Source organism: Anabrus simplex, chromosome 7, assembly GCF_040414725.1.
Source record: "Anabrus simplex isolate iqAnaSimp1 chromosome 7, ASM4041472v1, whole genome shotgun sequence".
NCBI lineage: Eukaryota > Metazoa > Arthropoda > Insecta > Orthoptera > Tettigoniidae > Anabrus > Anabrus simplex.
In genome coordinates, this window is record NC_090271.1 from 162,939,778 (window position 1) to 162,957,885 (window position 18,108).

General features: G+C 38.0%; 1 protein-coding gene and 1 pseudogene across 1 annotated transcript in view; both read right to left on the reverse strand.

Moving 5' to 3' along the window:
* The window catches only part of LOC136877753 (histone-lysine N-methyltransferase NSD2), a 386,665-nt gene that overhangs the window by 41,211 nt on the left and 327,346 nt on the right, over positions 1–18,108 (reverse strand). Inside the window, exons 22-23 of the mRNA XM_067151960.2 lie at positions 6,499–6,655; positions 6,199–6,409 (exon numbers count right to left, since the gene is read on the reverse strand). Coding sequence (XP_067008061.2) covers positions 6,199–6,409; positions 6,499–6,655 — 368 coding nt within the window. The remainder of the gene's footprint in view (positions 1–6,198; positions 6,410–6,498; positions 6,656–18,108) is intronic.
* On the reverse strand, positions 13,050–14,685 carry LOC136877329 (piggyBac transposable element-derived protein 4-like; annotated as a pseudogene).

Sequence of the window (18,108 nt, forward strand, 5' to 3'; positions counted from 1 at the left end):
TCAGAAAAATCTGTCCCATTTGGACTATGCTAAACGAACGCTGGCTACGGCATGATCCTAGTGATACGCATCTTTCTGTGGATGAGTCAACGGTCCCCTATTTTGGAAGACATGGTGCCAAGTAACACATTCATGGCAAACCAATATGTTTTGGGTATAAAGTCTGGGCTCTATTGACTCGTCTCGGGTATGTAGTTCAAGGAGAACCTTACGAAGGAGCGGCTACTGGAAACACAATACCAGAATTAGAAGTAGGTGGCTCAGTTGTTATGGACCTAATTTCAGAACTACCAGAAAGTACTCAACTCAGCTTGTTCTTTGATAATTATTTTACATCCTTTCGATTGTTGGAAAGGCTGAAGGAGAAAGGCCACGAAGGTACAGGTACCGTACGCCAGAATCGAGTGGAAATTACTCCACTACCTGAGATTCATCTCTGTAAAAAAAGAGAAACGCGGCAGTTACCACCAGCTAACAGAACGTAACTCAGGTATCACCCTCATGTGCTACAATGATAATAATGTTGTTACAGTAGCCTCAACTGTGTCTGGTGTAGCGCATGCCAGAAGATGTAGTAATGCTGAAAATAAATGCATAACAGTAATTCAGCCAACATGTATAATTTTGTATAATATGCACATGGAGGGGGCGTCGATCGGTTGGATCAAAATGAATCTTGTTACCGCATCAGCATCTAAAACAAGAAATGGTACTGGCTTCTAATTGCGTTCCTTCTGAACGTCTCCATGAACAATGAATGGCAACTTTTCTGTTTGACCACAAAGGGCAAAGAGAAAAATTTAGATCTTCTCGGCTTCACACGTTACATCATTAGGACATATATCCGATCTTGTGTCGCAATGCATCCTAACGCAGGAAGACCGAGTACGAAAGTATCTTCACGCATGTTGCCAGAAGTGCGTTTCAATGGGGTATCACACTACCTCGAAAAAAGAGAGAAGCAAGTGCGGTGTGATCAATGTGGTAAAGCTGCAAGGAAACAGTGTAAAAAATGTAACGTTGGCTGCCACGTTCCTTGCTTCGAGGCATTTCACTCACGCTAAACCAGACTGGATGACGAAAAGCAGAGTGTAACCTCAAAACACAGACTAAACTGTTTTGAAGTTCTACTCATAGTTTCCCTTTTCTGTTATTTTCAGAGTGATCATACTTGCTTAAATGTTGGTATTGTGTGTATTACAAGTACTACAAACATACAAATATTGTACTTTTGTTTTGAAACAGTGTGCATTCTAAATTAAGACAAAACTGTTCCTCATTTATGTTGTGAATAACATATTTTGTAATATTTTGTGCTTATTCAACACTCGTGTGACTAAAATTTACTATCCGTCTACCCGTCCATACTCACTGTCGACATATGTCGACACGATAAATCTCCACAAAAATATGTTAATGAAACCTAAAATCATCATAACCCTTTCATTTAGGTTACAAACAACTGTACTTACGAAATATATCGCAATATTCCACAGAAAAATAATTTGGGCAGATATGCGTTAAATGATGTGAGCTGTGCTAGTCTCAATACACCGGGCGAGTTGGCCGTGCTCGTAGAGGCGCGCGGCTGTGAGCTTGCATCCGGGAGATAGTAGGTTCGAATCCCACTGTCGGCAGCCCTGAAAATGGTTTTCCGTGGTTTCCCATTTTCACACCAGGCAAATGCTGGGGCTGTACCTTAATTAAGGCCACGGCCGCTTCCTTCCAACTCCTAGGCCTATCCTATCCCCTCGTCGCCATAAGACCTATCTGTGGTGGTGCGACGTAAAGCCCCTAGCAAAAAAAAGTCTTAATACACTTGTGAAATGCCTGTGAAGTATCTGACTGGATACCACAGAAAAGTTGCACAGCGAGAGATAATAGAACAGACAGCCACAGTGACAGAAGCTATTGTCTGGGAATCACACAGATGTTTCCCAAGGTCCCTGGACTGCATTAAGAGGTAGGCCACTACTGCCTGGATGAGTGTTGAAAGGAATTGCATCACTAGAATACACTTGGTTTTGTAGAATAATACAGCTGAAATAAAAAAGTGATCAGATCATCTCAGCCATATAGCCACAGAGATCATTAGTAAACATTAGAGGTTCGGAAGTCATGAGGAATGATCTACCAGGATGGGAGTTTGAATCCCACGGGCTTCCTGTGGAGGAGCACCATTGTATTTATTGTTCTTTTATTCCAATCTATGTTATCTGATGTGTGCTTTCTTCTCATTTGTATTTTGTTTTTTCTGAGTTCCCCTTCACATATATGGTTATGGATTCACTCCATCTTTACTACCATGACTATGCTCATGCTGTGTGGGTTTTATTTTTCCCCGGGGGTATATTTCAGGTCTCATTACTGTGTTTTATTTGTGTTACATGTAGTTTTTGGAACTCGTATAGTACAGGTCAGGCGCAAATGTATGTTGCACTTATCTTTCTCCTACATAATTGTCATAAGTAAACAGTTCATGTTCCAAATAAATGACAGGACTTATTTGATCACTCCACTCTACAAAATAATGAACCCACTGTTTCGAGCAACTGTAATGTTCATTTGAAGGGGCGTGAGACTCCAGCAATAAATTCTTTCTTGTATGTTATCATTTGCATTTAGTTGTTTATTATGATTCCTTTTCACTTTGCCTTTAGCATAATAAATACCACTTTTGCATGATAAATTATAGTTCTCATTCATAAATTATCCATTCTCCTATCCTGCCCATTGTCACTTTTAGAGTATATTTCAAGGGTCCATCTGGACGGTCCACCCCTGAGGGAGCTAGGCAGATGCAGTAAAGGCAATAGGAGGGTATAGTACAATGAAGAATTTGAGTGCATACACACAACAGAGTGACAAAAATTTAGTCACACCTTTACCTGTGACAAAAACTAAATCTGAGTTGGCATTAGGGTCACTACCTAATGAGAAAACTCCAAGCATCAATAACTTCCCTACTGATATCCCTAATGATATCACTGAAAAACTGTATAACCTAACTCGAACAATCAACGAAAAGGGTATTTGGCTAAATGAATTTCGGTACTCCATCATGGTCCTTTTACTGGAGAAAGCAACACAGTTTGGATTTCCTGTGAGGAATCGGTATCCAAGATGTCAATGACATTACTGAGAATTCTCAGAGAACGTATGATGACCTGTAGCTGGAATCTATACATATGCTTCATTGACTATGAAAAGGAATGAAGGAGGGGAAGAACAACTCTCACCCATATGGGACCTCTAGAAAAGTCAAAATGCAGTTGCATGGTTGAGAGGTCTTACTAATCCAGTCCCTAAAAGTGAAGGAATAAGACAAGGATATACTCTCTTCCTAATTTTGCTTAATGCTTACGATGAGTTGATGACGGTGGAAGCTCTAGAAGACACAAGTTTATGAATATGATAATCAAGCCATTCTAGCTATCCCCCATCTACCTTCCAGGCAATGCTGCCAAGAGTTGCAACAATAGTGCAGAAAAACAGAATGAAAATAAATAGACAAAATCAATGATAGTCTCAAAATTCTGAAAACCTTTTCGCTTAAAGATTGATGACTCAGATATTGAACAAGTCAAGTCTTTCAATTACCTAGGTCAGAATATTACAGAGAACAGAAGGTGCACTACTGAAGTTAAATGCCATATTGCTCAGGTGAAAAGATCATTTATGAAACAGAGATTACTATGTACTAGTCAATTTGGTCTTTCTCTCTGAATGACAATGCTACATGCATTTGTTTGGACAGTTGCATTTTATGCCTGTCAAACATGGACGCTAAATAAAAATGAAAAGATCAATCCTGAAGCCTTTGAAATAGGGAGCTATTGTAAGATGATTAATGTGATATGGAGAAATAAGATGTCTAATGTCAGTTATAGACACGGTGAAACAACTGAAACCAATCCTTCACACAGTCCGTAACAGTTGTGTTGCAGGGTGGGGTCACACAATGTGCCACTTCAATTTAATGGTAAGTGTGGCAGAAGGCTTCACTGAAAGAAAGCACCAAAGAGGAGGACCTAGAAATACCAGACGTGCCAACATTCAAATGTAAAAAATCAGGAGATTTCTTTGCAGCATACTCTGACATGTTACGACATGTCATTAATAACGTAACTTTTGAAGAAATTTGAGTGCAGTCAAACAAAGTCAGGTGATGCAGGTAATATTAGATTAGGAAATGAAGTCTTAAAGGAAGTACATGAATATTGTTACTTGGGTAGTAAAATAACTAATGCAGAGATGCCAACTTTCAAGAAAGGCAATTCGTAATGCACCCGTTAGGGCGGGAAGGGGAGCAGGCATATAATTTTTTCTCCGAGATCTTACTATCTTACATATCATTGAAAAATCAATGAACAACATACAATTCCACCAGATGTAACAATTTAAAGCCTGACATATAAAAAGTGTACGATTTTTACCTGCTAAAGTAACAGGTGATCTGCAGTACATATTTGAGTGGAGGTTGAAGGATCATTTCTTTTGTTGAGTACTTGAGATCCTTATCAGTGCAATCGCTCCCCAATCACTGGTGATTAGTGTTTGGTAAATGTACAGTGGTGACATGCTTTTTATTTTGATAAATCATGTGCATCCTCTGCACTAACAGAGCACTTAACAGTTTGGAGTTCATATTAGCACGGAATTCGGTCTTGCACATCCTCATCACGGGCATCTGAAAAATCGCGGCTACACACTACAAAACACGTGTGAATGAGATTTTGAGGAATGCAGCAAATAGGGGCATTCGTTTGAGTATTCCTCCCTAAATTTTTGAACTATTTTTTGTTTATTATTAGTGTCACTAGTCACAGCAATGTCATTACACGTATTTTCCTGCACAAGAAATCGCTTCATTATTTCAAACCTTTTGCATTTCGTAACACACGATTAACATATATCCTAGAAGAGCAATATATGTAAATTTGGCAAGCAAAATCGCAATAAATACTTCAACAGTCACGCACATAGTATTCACAATGAAACGGAGTTCGGCACCTCTTTGCCAAAAAAAAAAAAAAAAAAAAATCTTGTACTTGCCATGTGACGAACAAAGACAACAACTCCTCAAGATATACCACTTTACAGGTGCTTATTTTTTTGGTACTGGAAGCACACACTGCGTTCAGCGCATGAAAACTCGAAATATTCTTAAACGAGGAACACGAAAGGGGTTTAAATGATTATTGAGAAATCCGAAAACAATATTCTGAGAATTCAAGCTGTAATGGTATTCCTTGTGTATCCTTTTGAACACTTCATGTGCTTAAATTTAAAAATCAACAAAAAAAATCATAATTTGTGGTGTGTGATTTGTAAAGGCGTAATTAAGATGGGCGATTCATAATTATTACGATTGAATCGTAATAGTTGGCCTCTCTGCTAATGATGGTAGAAGTAAGGAGGACATAAAATGACAACTAGCACAAGCAAGGAAGGCCTTTCTTAAGAAAAGAAATTTGTTCATCTCGAACACTGATATAGGAATTAGAAGGATGTTTTTGAAGACTTTCGCCTGAAGCGTGGCATTGTATGGAAGTGAAACGTGGTGTTACAGAAGAATGCTGAAGGTGAGATGGGTAGACAGAATCACGAATGAGGAGATACTGAATCGAAGTGGTGAGAGGAGATCGATTTGGCTAAATTTGACCAGAAGAAGAGATAGAATGATAGGATACATCTTAAGATACCCAAGACTTGTACAATTGGCTTTTTAGGGAAGTGTAGGTGGTATGAACGGTAGGGGTAGACCAAGATACGAATATGACAAATAGATTAGAGCAGATGTAGGATGTAGTAGTTGTGTGGAAATGAAAAGGTTAGCACAGGATAGTGTGGCATGGAGAGCTGTATCAAACCAGTCTATGGACCGATGACTCAAGCAACAACATTACTAGAGTGTCAATGACTAATTCTTCTTCTTTACATGTTGAAAGTTGGAAAAGACAACAACACGACACGACACAATAAAAGACCAGTAACAATGAAGGTAGTATATGCACAATGAACCAACACTAGAATTCTAGAAATAGAGAATTCACAAACTGGTGAGAAATAACAGCAAATGACGTGCATGTAAGGTATCAACTTACTGAGACTTCAGAGCTGCAACAAAAGAGTGTCAATATGAAATTACATAGAGTTATGAGAAAATTAATAAAAACCAAGAATGCAAAATAATACCTTGATAGCTTTGACACCAATAAATCCACTGCAATTTGGAGCTCCACACATACAAGGTTTCTTGTCAGGGCCAACACACTCCAGGTTGTAGTTGAAGGTCAGCTCTGTGCCTTCTGGAATGTCAGAAAGTGCAAATAACCCAACTCTTGTATCTCCATTCACTGTCCATTTCTGGGTTTCACAATTTGGCTGACAAGAATGATTCATAAACCTATAAAGATATAGTAAAATAAAACATTCAATGATATAAATACTATGAAATATAAGCAATGACAATCTCAAAATGAAATGGTAACAAACCGAGCAATATTTCCTTTAGGACCTGCATCCAGCATCCTATCTTTATCAATGGTTAAGAAGTAGTAATTTTCATCTTTCTCTTGATGTTTGCGCTCCAAGCGCCTTCGGTATTCAGCTTCGTCAATCAGTTCACCCACATATTCAATCACAAAATCACCTGAAAAAGTACAGAAAAAAAGGTGTATTACCGATATATAATGGTATAATGTTTTGCTGACTGACTGAACTCCTTAGTGCTATGTACAGACCCTGGATGTTGGCAATCTGATCAGAGTCCCTAACTTCAGTAGAATAAGAATATCTCTGTAGTAAGCTTACCTGCTTTTACATAAAGCTTGTTTCTGATGATAACCAGCTACGTAGTTTTTAAATTAATACAAATTTAATAAAGAATCTTTCAAGAAAAAAAAAGGTGTTCCCTACTTGGTGATGATGATGATGATGATGATGATGATGCTTGTTGTTTAAAGGGACCTAACATCTACGGTCATCGGCCTCGTTCCCTACTTGGGTTTTCAACACTATACACAAGTTTGAGTTGCATCTGTGAGAAGAGAAACTCATAAAATTCCATACAAATGCTGCAGCTTTTCTAGCATGCAGTGCGAAAGAAATTGGTGACTGGACAGAAAAGGAATTTCTGTGCAATCAGTCCTCCAACTGAGTCAGTACCAATTATGCAATGTGCATTTGGTTGACAACAATGGATTGATTTTATTTATTTTTGCTGGTAGCTTCATGTCACACAAACAAATCGAAGGTTTTTGGTGATGCAAGGGTGGGAAATGGCTATGATTGGGAAGGTAACAGCCACAGCCTTAATTAAAGTACAGCCCTAGCATTTACCTGGTGTGAAAATGGGAAACCATTTTCAGGACTGCCGATGATGAGATTCAAACTCACCACCTCCCGAGTGCAAGGTAATAGTTACACCACCCTAACTGCAAGGCCAATTTGCTCAGTATTTATGTCTTATGGTGTGGCAAAGTTAAGGCTTGTGCCTCTTTCCTGCAGTACATTTAACCACAAAGATTACAACATAATAAAGAAATATAAACATTCAGTTACAGAACAAACAATTTTTGTAAGTTGCACTTTGCTTTTTGAGAGTATAGGATACTTACATAACAGTGCAAGTACAAGAGGATTTGGATATCTGATGTAGGAAGGACTGGAGTTTGTTTTTAATGTAATATTACAGTAATCTGCCATGTTAGTTACAATGAAAGTAAGTCTCTCTTCTGGCATGTTTTGCCATAAGATTTACATACGATGATGCACTAGGTGCCCTAGTCCGAAAATGTCTTTTTTTTTGTTATCATATCTAATGTAAATCTCTTTTGTAGTATCTGCATTCATAAGATGTAACAATGAGAGATGTTCTCACGCAATTCATTTTGGATTAACAGTACATTATCCTTCAAGGTACAACGTGCAGGTCACCTACGGGGGTCAAAAAAAAAAAAACCTGCATCTGACGAGCCGAACTTGTCCTCGGATATTCCCAGCACTAAAAGAAATACGCCATTTCATTTCATGCATCAAGGGAGGGAAACACATGATTATTCCCGCATGTGAAGATGGCAGATCGAGATGTAAGTGAGAGTCAAAGTTCTCAGTTCTATTTTCTGGAAATTTACATATGTAATATTATGAGCGCAAGGGATGTTGGATTGCAGAAAACACAGAGTAGAGTTGCTATCTCAGACCACTTGTATAAACAGAAGTACTTTTTTTTTTCGCTAGTGGCTTTACGTCACACTGATACAGATAGGTCTTACGGCGACAATGGGATAGTAAAGGCCTAAGAGTTCGAAGGAAGTGGCCGTGGCCTTTATTAAGGTACAGCCCCAGCATTTGCCTGGTGTGAAAAATGGGAAACCACGGAAAACCATCTTCACCGGCAGTGAGATTCAAACCCATTATCTCCCGGATGCAAGCTCATAGCCGCGCAACACTAACCGCACAGCCAACTTGCCCCATCAGAAGTACTTTAAACCCCAGACCTTATAGATGTTTATGATGGCCTGTCATTTCTTTTCAAGATAAACTAGATTGATATTGTCAGTTGTGCTTGAGATGCACCCCACCAAGTATGAATTTAGTCTCTCTTTTACATTCATTTGTATCTTGGCATGTGTGCATTAATGCGAATATAAAAACCGTGTTTCAATCAATCGTCATTTAGGAAACTTTTATATTAGTATTTTAAGGCCATAATGACTAGTATATCCGGGGTGCACAGAAGGCAGTGTAAACAGTTACATTTGTGGAATTTATGTATTTGATTCCAAGGTGTGTCAAATAGACTGATATTTTTCTTACTTCCAATAGAAAATTTGAGATCAAGACAAGTCTTTCACACATATTGCGTGCAATACCTGTGTTGAGAAACTTCATTACTCGTATAAGGGCAAACAAAACACAATGCCCTTTGCCATACCCATGCAATGGCGAGAACAAAACAATCATCATGGTGAATTATTTTAGTACGACCAATGTTGTCAGTTACAATAAGAAAAACAAAAACAAAATTAAATATCCAAACCTCTTGTCAGCTACTTGGCCTGTTCCTCAAGGATTTGACTTACCAGTGTCTACTCAACCTGATAACTTTGAGTGATGAAAATGAAAGCAGTTCCTCGCAACTGTATGCTGAATAAATGGATTTTGAGCCACATCAATATGTCACACCAACAAACAAATTTACACAACCTGAAATGAATGATTTGACAAGGGATTTAGAGTTAACCAAAGAAAAGAGAGAATTACTTGGCTCAAGGATACACAAAAGGAATATATTGGCATCTGGGAATACATTTTCCTGGTAGAGAAATCGTGAGAATTAAAAAAAAAAAAAAAAAACACAAGAAGATCAACTTGGTTTTTGTAAAGATATTCAAAATCTTCTACAACAAATGGGAGAGAAGGAATATGATCCTAGCAACAAGGGCCTTTATATCGACTCCTACAAAAGAAGTCTTAAGGCTGTTTCGCTTCGTAACAACAATGTTCTGGTTTCCATTCTGCTTGCACTCTCCACAATGCTGTCCAAAACATACGAGACATAAAAGTTGGTGCTTGAAAGAATTAAATATCACGAGCATTAGTGGCAAATTTGTGGTGATTTTGAAGGTCTTTGGATTGCTGCTGGGACAACAAAAAGGCTACACAAATTTCCCTATTTCATATGCAACTGGGATATCATGGCATAGAATAAACACTGGGGTAGTGTACATTGGCCTGAAAGGGAGTAACTTCAACTAGAATTGGAAAATGCCTTCAATGTAAGTCTTGCTGACAATGAAAAAATTTACTATCACCCTTAAACATCAAAATTGGGAATGAAGAAACTGTATGCAAAGGCATTAGAAAAAATAGTCCATGCTTCAAATGTATATGCACAAAATTTTCTACATTATCAGATGCAAAATCAAAGGAGGAGTATTTGATGGATCACAGATTTGTAAACAGATGGACAAACATTTCACAGATACTATGACCAAAATTGAGGAAGATGAATGGAACACATTCAAAGTAGTGACAAAATTCATTGGCAACATCAAAGACCCTCTATACAAAGAAATTGTAAGAAACATGTTGGACAATTTTAATCAACTTGGTTGTAATACGAGCCTGAAATTTCATTTCTTAGCATCACATCTGGACTACTTCCCTCCAAATTTAGGAGCCGTAAGTGAAGAACAAGGTGAAAGATTCCATCAGGATCGCAAAAATGCAGAAAGGCGCTACCACCAGAGACGTTGGTTGGGATGTAAATATAATGGCCGATTAATGTTGGTTGATTGCACGTGATGACCCTTCGAGAGAGCACTCACGAACTTCAAAAAATATGCAAAATCTATGGGAAACAGAAAAATATGACCATGTAAATATGAGGAAGCTTTCAATTTATGTATCCTTTTCTTGCTTGCTAACTTGTTTAGTTTGTTTGTTTCATCTGCATGCGTAATTCAATCAACACTAAGTATTGAACATTTTATGTAATGACAATACAAAATTGCAGGGTAGTGATATTAATGCTGGATCCATCAATTTGACAATATCACCAAAAAACATAAAATCATAAATTCATCTTTCTGCCTGTACATTTTGAATATTAACCCTTGGATTTTATACCTGACAGGACAAAATAATAAATAACCTACGTTAGGTTCAATTTAACTATTTTCTGTTTGTAACAGCATCACAGGAAACTTGGTATTTAAATTCAGGATAAAGACGAGTAGAATCTTAGCTATACATACAGTAGATATGGTTTATTTTTAACTGGCAAAGTTAGGGACACGTGTGCCTGTCTTACACTTAACCAGTGAATACATAAATAATATAAAATAAAAATATTAAATTTTTAAAAAACCAGACCGAAATAATTATTATACTAGTCCGGCCCCGCGGTGTAGGAGGAACGTGTCCGCCTGTCACCCGGCAGCCCTGGGTTCCCTGCTGGGTCAGGGTTTTTAAATTGTAAATGATTAATATCCCTGGCCTGGGGACAGGGTGTTTGTGTCATCCTTAATGTTCCTTTCCTAACATTCAACACTTTACACTCCTGCCATTTCCAAATACACGCAGTTTCACATCATATGGTGCAAAGTAGGGGTAAAAGATCTTCTTAGGTCGAAGCCTCGAATAAATAACATTAAAAAAAAAAACTATGCTATCTTACCGGCCCCGTGGTGGAGGGGAGCGTGTCTGCCTATTACCTGGAGGCCCCAAGTTCGATTCCTGGCCAAGTCAGGGATTTTCACCTGGATTTGAGGGCTGGTTCGAGGTCCACTCAGCCTACGTGATTAGAATTGAGGAGCTACCTGACAGTGAAATAGCGGTCCCGGTCTAGAAAGCCAAGAATACAGGCCGAAAGGATTCATCGTGCTGACCACATGACACCTCGTAATCTGCATGCCTTTGGGAGGAGCAGCGGTCGCTTGGAAGGCCAAGGCCCTTCAGGGCTGTAGTTCCATATGGTTAGGTTTTACTATGCTATCTTACTGTACAGAAAATATCTATTAAAATACACAATATGAATGAACATTTTGATTCTTAAGTACAATAATACAATACTGTACCTACGAAGAATTTAAAATACGATGAATTACAATAATAATATAGATAACCCTATTATTATTTACAATTTAATGTCTAATTCCAGGAATTTCTCACACTGACAAATGCATCCAATTTCATGTTATGAGTGTGGCAAAATGGGGATCGGGATAATGATGTCTATACAGGGAACGAAAGCTGAGCACTGCTCCTGCTCTAACAGTATCGATGAATGATATAACAATAATCAAGGTCATATGCAATCACTGCAACCTCCAGAATTTGAACACACGAAATCTGGCACAGTCGAATAACTAACAGAGTTCCAATATCTTGGAGAAATTGTAGTACCTACAGGAAAAGAACAATAGGCCCTCGAGGCCCGCATCCAGAAAATGAAGAGAACCCTATGCCGAACGTAAAACATGTACAACAAAAAATGCCTTTCAACCTTCACCAAAATTCAACATAACGACACCGTGATCAAACCTGAAATACTACACGCGAGTGAAACACTGAATCTCCACAGAAAAACAGTACTCGAAGACATCCTGAAAGAGGAACGTAAAATAATTGGAAAAATTATCGGCCCAAAATCGACTGACATCTCGTACAAAAACAGAGGATTATCTCAAACCTTGCGGCCGACATCAGAAAAAGACGCCTGAGATTTTACGGACACACCAAAAGCCTTCCAGATAAAAGACTGACAAGAGTCTTACTAGAGGCAACAGAAAACATCAAAATAAATAGGTGGACCTCAGAAATCCGCCGAGACATGGAAAAATCAGGAATCAAAGTGGCCAACATTGCAGACCGAATGTGATACAGAACGAAAATCAGCAAGTGGGAAGTAGAATCACAGAGAAACCACAAGAAGAAAACAGGAGCCAAGTGGACAAAAGAACAAAGAACGACAATGAGAGAAGAACTGAAGGTTGCCTGGCAAGGAAGGAAATGCACAACTTCTAAGTGAGCTTTGCACGATCATTATTTTGGTCTTTTTCGCATCTAAAAATAATAATAAAGACCAGGAGGAGGAGGAGAAGAAAAACTGTCGCACAAGAGCTCGTCTCTTGGAGATATTTTGAGCATCCTCTTTTAATCCTTTCGCACTCAGCCCCTTTTCACTAGTGCAACCCAAAACTCTCACAGTTATTTTCATGATTTTTCATCTAAATGTTTAAAAATTTACTATACCAGCAATTTAAATTATATTCAAATGAAAAATAATGTACTGCTACACTTATGTCTGTACATTATGAAAAAAAGATCTCACATTATTCAATATAACATGACGGAAAAAAAAAAAAAAAAAAAAACCAACAGTTTAAATCTTGAATTATTGATTGTCTTGCTAAACCTACCCTAGAAGGAAGAACAGGAATTTCTCTTTAATTTGACATAATGAAGTTCAAAGTACTGTAAATTGATACAATACTAAAAAAATGTTAGTGATACACTGCACACGCCACACTTGGAATTCAGCATTTATGCCTGGGGTAGCACTCTCCATGCAGGTCATTATTGCACCTTTGGCACACTGTTCTTGATCTCCTCCTTGTCTCCTTAGTGCTACAAACTACACACTGAGATTCCTTTCTCCCTGGAAGCTGTGATTCTCGTAGATCACCGATGAATTTGTAGCCATCCACTCCTCGCCCAAGTGTTCAATAATGGCTACTGTGTATCTGAACCTAGATTTAATTTTCCCAGGCCCCTTATAAAGGATGTAGCTGTTCAACACCATCCTAGCTATCATATTAAAAGCTACCTTCTTCCAATACCTTACACTTTTCCTTTCATCCAGATAACTATATAGCATCATGTCAGATGTGTCAACTCCTCCCATGAATTCATTTTAATTTGCAATTATTTCTGGTTTGGTCTTCCTATTGAAATGATTGTGGGATATTGGAACTTCTTGATCCTTAGCTGTAGCATGATTGGACAGAAGAATGACTGCTTTTAAAAAAAGTTATTTTCACGGAAAGCACATACTAGAAGTGGACCAGATTTATAGTACACTTTCTGTCCCACAGAAAATTTATTTTTAAATTGTTGTGGCAAAAGTTTTCTGTTCCTCCTAACAGTTCCAGTTATAAATGTACACAGCTGATAGAGATGGCAAACAAGTGGGACTGACATAAAATAATTGTCAATAAATATAGGGTAGCCTTTGTTAAGGTAAACCCCCATGACCAGAAGCTTCTTCACAACAGTGTACCCCAGACAATTTTTTGCAATGTTGTCTTCATCTTCTTGCGATTTTGCACCTCTGTAAGTGTGAAATCCCAGACAATAGTTGGATACTGAGTCACAAATCATTCAAAATTATATCCCCCATCTGTGGTGGTGTTTGTTGGGTAGGTACTGCCTGAGGCTAGTTCTATTTTTAGTACCTACTAAATTCTTATCTACATTAATTTGCTGGCACGGAGTGTAATGGTGCCTGAAAATCCTGTTGGCATGATCCTCTAAAGGTTTGTCTGGCTCCATGGCTAAATGGTTAGCATGCTGGCCTTTGGTCACAGGGGTCCCGGGTTCGATTCCCGGCAGGGACGGGAATTTTAACCTTAATTGGTTACTTTCGGTGGTACTGGGGCTGGGTGTATGTGTCGTCTTCATCATCATTGCATCCTCATCACTACGCGAAGGTTGCCTACGGGTGTTAAATCAAAAGACCTGCATTTGGAGAGCCGAACTTGTCCTCGGGCACTCCTGGCACTAAAAGCCATAAGCCATTTCATTTCTAAAGGTTTATATTTAGCAGAGGGGTCATAACCTACTTCTCCAGGAACTGGCAATCCCTCATTGTTCACTAGGTGAAAGATTCGCTACAAGAGGGAGAACCTATGCTGAGTGAACATTTTTCCAAACCATGGGGTGGCCAGAGAAGGTAGTGTACTCCAATATGGTTATGTTGAGGATGCATGCAAGAAAGCTTTTAATTTCTGCAATAGAAGTTCTAGTCCAGTTCTTTAGATGAGTAGGTACACTTGCCTTTCTAGAAATAATTTGCTGTGCACACCTGTTAGTTTCTGTGACCATGAGGGAAAGAAGGAAATATGTGAAAAACAGGTCGAAATATGCTTTTGGAAGGGAATCAGGAGTTGGCATCTGCTTGGGACAAGGTAGTTCTTGATATTGGAATGGATATGGGAGAGGTTGCTCAGGTGACAGAACTTCCCTATAGATCATTCATCTCATCATCTTCGCAGTCAGATATAGCATGAGCAGCTGTAGGCCTAATTTCTGAATCACTGTCGTCTTCCGTGTGGTCAGAGTCACTTTCGGCACTAATATCAATATTGCTATCTAGTTCATCTAAATAATCTAATACTTCAGTAACATTTAGTGATGAATTTGGTACACCCATTGAAAATGTGCACAAAAATAAACAACAACAATCACTTTGAATGAGGGAATAATTAACTACACTTCACTGGAAAACGGCGAATAAAACTTAGAAATAATAATAGAATACCACAGAAAACTAAATAAAGGAAAATCGCTCAAATTCATATTACGAAGTAAAACACGACGACACTTATTGAATTAAAACTTCTCAGCGCCAAGATGTAAGCATACATGATGTGCGTTTTTCATTTGTCTTAAGCAAATTATTTCTTACGTCTAGTGAGTCAATCTGGCGAGTTAACTATGAACTAAAACCCAAAGATACTGTATTTAACTTGTACTGCAATCTACAAACATTTCATACTTGTATCTTTTCATATAAAATTAACAACTTCAACTTTGGATTTAAATTTTACTACCACTAAAAGTGACTTTTATCCTAAATATAAAGCTATTATAAGCTCCTTATGCCATCTCCAGAATAAGGCACCATATTTATCAGATTTCATTTCAATGCAGCAATTTACGTATTCTTTTTGAACTTTAAACTAACTACTTGTTACCACATTTAAAAAACAAGACATTCGTAAAGATCTACAATAAGCATTGATTATAAGACTTTGTCTAAGAGTATTTATAGCTATATTCTACTTGCTAGTCATTTTATACACATTTGTACCTAAAACAGTATCCTCTTATTTATATTTTAGACGTATAAAAACAATCAGGATCCTGATCTACCTTTCTTTCAGGTATGAGATTTTAGGCTGATGATGCCCTCATTATTGGGGAAACAAGTCCCTATATCTAATATTTTAAGAACTATTTCTTAAATTTAAATTAAAAGAAACTCATGTATTAAACAGGTGGAATTTATAATCTAGTATTATTATTTGACATTAATTGTCCTATTGATAAATACTACAGAATTAAAGTTATAAAGAATTAAATTTCCGATCATGTATGTCTTATACACTTTTACCGTACCGGATATGATAACAGAGATGTTCATGAATTTAGATTTTTCAGCCAAATCCATATCAATGCTGAGCCACGAGAAAATGGGTGAACAGAACTTTATGAAAATCGGAATGTCAAGTTGGGGATAAAGCACTACAATCTAGGATATAAATAACTTTATTCACAATGATGGAAGTGGTAGTTTAGGGGGACAGCACCTAAAATTTAATTTTTCATTAGGCCTACCTATGTTATTGGTTCTATCGAAAAGTACCACATAACAAAAGTTATAGAGAATACAATTTCCGATCATCCTCTATATATAACACTAATCAGAGAGGAAACATGGAAAGGTTCCGACAATTTGAAGAACGAAGGTATGAAAATGAAGGACTCCCTAGGCCTCCATACGTAATACTGTCGAGGTCAGAAAAGGAGAAGAGTTGACCAAGGGAGGTCGGATAGGATATATGAAAGTGACAAGCCTGGCACAAGTAAGTGGAAATAATGCCAGGACTCATGGACACGGGAAATTGTGAAGATGATTATAAAAATGAGAAAATATCATAAAGGAACGATCACTTTAATAATAAGACAAGAGGGAGTCATGAAAGAACAAAGGATTCACTTTACATTCGATGCCCTGATATCACAGATTCGGGAGAAAAATAAATATTAAGGCGTGCAATACAGAGTAAGCTTATACAATTGATCAATAACATTACATTGATTACTGTTTGTTGTGATGTGCTTTTCATCTTCCCCTGCCAATTATCTCTGATAGATGGGATTACTGATGCATACCAAGTATAACAGCCTGCCTGAATATTGGCGGGAAGTAGCTGGAGAGTTAGATCTCTCTCTTCTTTAGCATGCCATTCTTCTGATTCATGAATTTTCTGATACTACTGGTACGTAAACACCCTGGTTCATCACAGCATTCCAGCTATAGGATCCCTAATCTGAGGCACTGATTGGAATGAGCAGACTTAACGGAATAATGGCAGAAGAGTGTTCACGGCTGTTTGCACCCTGGTCGTCCCCCCTCTGGAACTTTCATGCCCCGTTAAATTAGAATGACAAGATGTAAATTTAACTTTAAGAACCCAATGTGTATAGAATAAGTGGATCTCAATAAACTTTTATATCATTGTTGAATTAATGTACATTTCAATACGGACCAGCCATGAGATTCGTAACATGTAATCCCTTCTGATGCCACTGTAACAACCTACGTTAACTTTAGTTGGATCAACCACGAAAACAGTCATTCTGAGAATACCGTAGGGAAGCACGGGTACATCGGCTAGTAGACTATATAACAACAGACTTTGAAGTCAGGAAATATGTCAGGAACGTGAAGGTATTCAAGGATTTTTTGATGATATAGACCACTATCTGATATGTAGTGAACTAAGTATCTCTAGGCCTAGGATAGAGAAAGAGAAATCTGTCTGTAGACGGATCAGGGAAGAAAATCCCCAGAATGAGGAAAATGGAAGGAAGTACATGGATGTGATCTGTGAAAATTTCCAAACAGTGGACAGTAAGCGGGTTCAGGATATAGAAAGAGAATGGGTGGCATGCAGGGATGCTATAATAGAAACAGCAAGAGAATGTCTAGGAACCGTGTGTAAGGATGGGAAAAGCAAACATCACGGTGGAATGATGAAGTAACAGCAGCTTGTAAACGTAAAAAGAAGGAGTATCAGAAATGGCTACAAACAAAGGCTAATGCAGACAGGGAATTGTATGTAAGGAAAGAAACAGAGCGAAACAAATAGTTGTTGAATCCAAGAAGAATTCGTGGGAAGACTTTGGTAATAACTTGGAAAGGCTAGGTCAAGCAGCAGGGAAACCTTTCTGGACAGTAATAAAGAATCTCAGGAAGGGATGGAAAAAACAAAATGAATAGTGTTTTGGGTAAATCAGGTGAACTCACAACAGATCCCAGGGAATCGCTGGAGAGGTGGAAGGAATATTTTGAAAATCTTCTCAATGTAAAAGGGTATCTTCCTTGTGATGTTGCAAACGACCAAGCTCATGGGGTGGAGAACAATGATGATGGTGAAATTACACTTGATGAAGTGGAAAGGATGGTAAATAAACTCAATTATCATAAAGCAGCAGGAATAGATGAAATTAGATCTGAAATGGTGAAGTACAGTGGGAAGGGAGGGATAAAATGGCATCATAAAGTAATAAGATTAGTATGGAGTGTTA